Raw genomic sequence first — 3,627 nt, forward strand, 5'->3', positions numbered from 1 at the left:
GTCTAATTGACTGAGACTCATCTTCCAATAGCTTTCTAGCTAAATGGATGTAATTCCAACGTAGTGTGTATATCTATCTTTCGAAAATTGGGGCCCACGTGTTTCCTTTCCTAAACAAAATTTGTCGCGACTGTACATCCATCCGCACACACGCTTCCCACCAGGCTGTCCTAAATCTATAATTCCTAGCATTAGTGTCTTCGCATTAGTGTCTTCATCAGGGTGACATATCAGCCACTGGCGTAGAACCTTTCGATAGAATAATTTCCGTACACGATTCGCTCCTTTTAGACATCACGAGTTTTGGATCCAGGGTTTGCATTGGGTAACCGAGTGGAAGTGGATTGAACCCACTGTTCCAGGAACAGAATCCTCGTGTGGGGATTTTGCCGTGTTGGACCCCTGAATTGGATGTGGATTACCGGGGAATAGTTTGCATTGGGATATTTCTTAGTGATGGTCTCATTATTGTATATATGTGAATAGGGGCAGATCTCTTTGGTATATTTTGCGAGTGTGGTTTTCCAGGAGACTGACCTACACCTTGAATGATTGGTTTCTCACAGAGGGGTACTAACCAATGTAGAGTGTTACAGAGTCCAAAGTTGTACAAGGGAAGCTTGAAAGGTGTTGGTCGTTACATGAAAGGAGAAGCTTTCAAATCTCTAAATATATGAACCAACAACCTAATTCCTGCAGCTAAAAGGCACCCGCTTCAAGGCTTTAATATATCTTTCTTCCGTAACTTCGTTTCTCGATCTTCGACACATGGCAAGTTCATTTATTCAGGGGAGATCATGACCTGAAACGAGAAAAGTCCGACGCGAGGCAACATGAACGACGTCTCATTCGCTGGCAATGCGTCTGGAGGTGGATTCGCAATGGACTTGGCCCTGGAGAGCGTTCGGGACTGGGGAGCTTCTCATCTCACGCCCCCTGGAACTCGCAGGCCAAAAAACGGTGCAGCAGTCGTGAGAGGTGAGGTTGGATCTGTCGACTCTTCTCCTCGATCTCCTCTTTTGTACAACGCGACGCCATTCTATTTTTTGTCCCGTCTCCAGCTGGCTTGACTTCCATTATCATTCCTTCAATACTTTGATACTTTGTTACTCCTATAGCTTTGATCGTCATAGCGGTGAGATCAAACCACACAGACAGCCGGCATCCGTGCGGCTTTCAAAAGGACCTCTCATCCTCCTCTCCAGAAATCACCGCACACTACTGCAGAAAACCCGCGCCGTCGAACCCGCGCGTAGAACCCCTTCAGCCCAGGCGCAGTAACTCCAACATCTAGACCTGAATACCTTCATTTCTGTCCGCGACGATTCTGCGCTGTGTTCTTGGTGGCTTACGGCTACTCGCATCCATACGATCTCTCCAGGTGGACCTTGGGATACACTTTACACGAATAATTCACTTCCACCACGTCGACCACAAACACGGTTTTGACAATTAAACCAAGCTCCTAGATCTGCGCTACTCCACGCCAGGTACCATCGTTAGCAAACACGAAAACCGATCGCGTTCCAGAATTCATTACGTTTCCACTACCGCCGAATCCTACAATAGCTTAATACCCAATAATAAGCTTATAATCCCCTCCTTAAAAAATGGTGTCTGCCAGTCAGCGCCCAAGCGCCGGTGCTTCACCTTCACCACCACCCAATGCGAAATTGCCAGAGATTGACAGAGCGCATCCTCCGCGACGAACAAGTCTAGGACAACTCTTGCGTCGAACAAAATCCAGCGAGCTGAAGGGTAGCAAGAAGCAACAAGCTTTGGCCGCGCGAGAAGCCGAAGCCAGAAAGGAACGAGAGGCAGCTGCGATTCCAAAGAGTCCTCCGCGCCTTCCAGATCTGTACGGCGGTGCGCCTCCTCAGGTCATAGAGTCGTTTGGTGGTGAGGATAGACCTGATTCTGTTGCCATTATCTCGGGGCGAGTTGGTCAAGGTCGCGCATCAATGGACCAAGGACGATCTTCTGCTGCGACGGGCAGTGTGCCTATTCCTCCAATTCCAAATAGTGGGAGCAGAAATGGTGACTGGGTTGATCCGTACGCTCGTACTGAGAGTATGACGCATCGTGGGCGTTACAGTTATGCCAGCAGTGCTGTGAGCACGATCAACAGCCCGAGAAGAGTCAGGAGACGGAAGGATCCTACTCCATTCAAGTAAGTAAATTATTAATCCGGGGCTGACAAATGCTAATCGAATACAGTATCCTGATTATCGGTGCTAAGTCCTCTGGCAAGACCTCCTTTCTCAATTTCCTCAAGACATCCCTCGCACTTCCAGTAAAAAAGAGATCCGCGCGAGCCCCTGAGCCCCTCAATGATGATATTTTCGCACCTCCTGGACAAAAGTCTGGAAACTTTGATTCTCATTACTTGGAGACTGAGATTGATGGGGAGCGTATTGGATTGACGTTGTGGGACTCGGAAGGTTTGGAGAAGAATGTGGTCGATCTACAACTCCGGGAAATGTCTTCATTCCTGGAGAGCAAATTCGAGGAGACCTTCACCGAAGAGATGAAAGTTGTCAGAGCTCCTGGTGTTCAAGATACCCACATTCATGCAGCATTTCTCATTCTGGACCCAATTCGACTGGATCAGAATATCGCGGCCGGAAGACAAAATCCAAATGGCAACGGTAATGGCACGAACGGAAAATACACATCTACCCCTCGCATAGTTGGCGGACTGGATGAGGACCTCGATCTACAAGTCCTACGCACATTACAAGGCAAGACAACGGTTGTCCCGGTCATCTCCAAAGCCGATACAATCACCACAGCGCACATGAGCTTCCTCAAAAAGACAGTCTCCGACAGTCTCAAACGAGCCAACATCGACCCTCTCGAAGCCCTCGGCCTAGACGATTTCGAAGAAAGCCGCACCGAAAATCGCATCGACGAGGCTGACGAACCCGATTCCGAAGACGAAATCGACGATCTTCCTATCCAAACCCCTGAAGCAAGTTCAACCCCCAACTCCAAGCGTTTCTCCTCAGGCTCCGTCCGCCGTCATAAACGCAATGAAAGCGATCCGGAAGAGACACCCTACCTCCCTCTCTCCATCATCAGCCCCGATATGTACGAGCCTGGTATCATCGGTCGCCGTTTCCCCTGGGGTTTTGCGGATCCAATGAATGCCGAGCATTGCGATTTCGTGAGACTGAAGGAGGCCGTGTTCAGCGAATGGCGTGGCGAGCTACGGGAGGCGAGTCGTGAGCTTTGGTATGAGGGATGGAGAACTAGTAGACTTAAGCATCGAGAGGGTAAACCTGTTCCTAGACGATGAGTCGAACGTTTGCCTCGAGCCGAATGTTTACCTATTCCGAGACGAAGACGACAGAATTTGGACGAATCACTTTTTGGCGGCAATCTTTTGTTTGTGTATTTTTTTTTTCATTTGTTCATAGCTGCATACCCCCCCGCTTTGCCCTTGATTTTTTTTGTGTTTGTGCTGATTTCACGGTTGCGGAGATGTTTGTATTACCCTTTTTTTTATGATGACAGATGGCAGATGTGCTTTGACGTCGAAGGGGTTTGTGACGGTGTTCTTTTTGAGATTGACTGAGAGCGAGTTTTGTTGGTGAGATTGATGATAGCGAGGTTGTGGAAGGGGTC

The 3,627-nt window shown here is 48.7% G+C and overlaps 2 protein-coding genes across 2 annotated transcripts; both read left to right on the forward strand.

Annotated features, from left to right (window-relative positions):
- Nucleotides 1-833: 833 nt before the first annotated feature.
- GLAREA_08048 (uncharacterized protein) lies at nucleotides 834-1,070 on the forward strand (the record flags this gene model as incomplete). The annotated part of the gene is made up of 1 exon (XM_008090095.1): nucleotides 834-1,070. The coding sequence occupies one exon, from the start codon at nucleotides 834-836 to the stop codon at nucleotides 1,068-1,070; it is 237 nt and encodes a 78-aa protein (XP_008088286.1).
- A 540-nt stretch (nucleotides 1,071-1,610) lies between these two features.
- On the forward strand, nucleotides 1,611-3,298 carry GLAREA_08049 (P-loop containing nucleoside triphosphate hydrolase; the record flags this gene model as incomplete). The annotated part of the gene is made up of 2 exons (XM_008090096.1): nucleotides 1,611-2,170; nucleotides 2,218-3,298. The coding sequence occupies 2 exons, from the start codon at nucleotides 1,611-1,613 to the stop codon at nucleotides 3,296-3,298; spliced, it is 1,641 nt and encodes a 546-aa protein (XP_008088287.1).
- Nucleotides 3,299-3,627: the final 329 nt, after the last annotated feature.

The sequence above is a fragment of the Glarea lozoyensis genome, assembly GCF_000409485.1.
Source record: "Glarea lozoyensis ATCC 20868 chromosome Unknown GLAREA9, whole genome shotgun sequence".
Taxonomy (NCBI): Eukaryota; Fungi; Ascomycota; class Leotiomycetes; order Helotiales; family Helotiaceae; genus Glarea; species Glarea lozoyensis.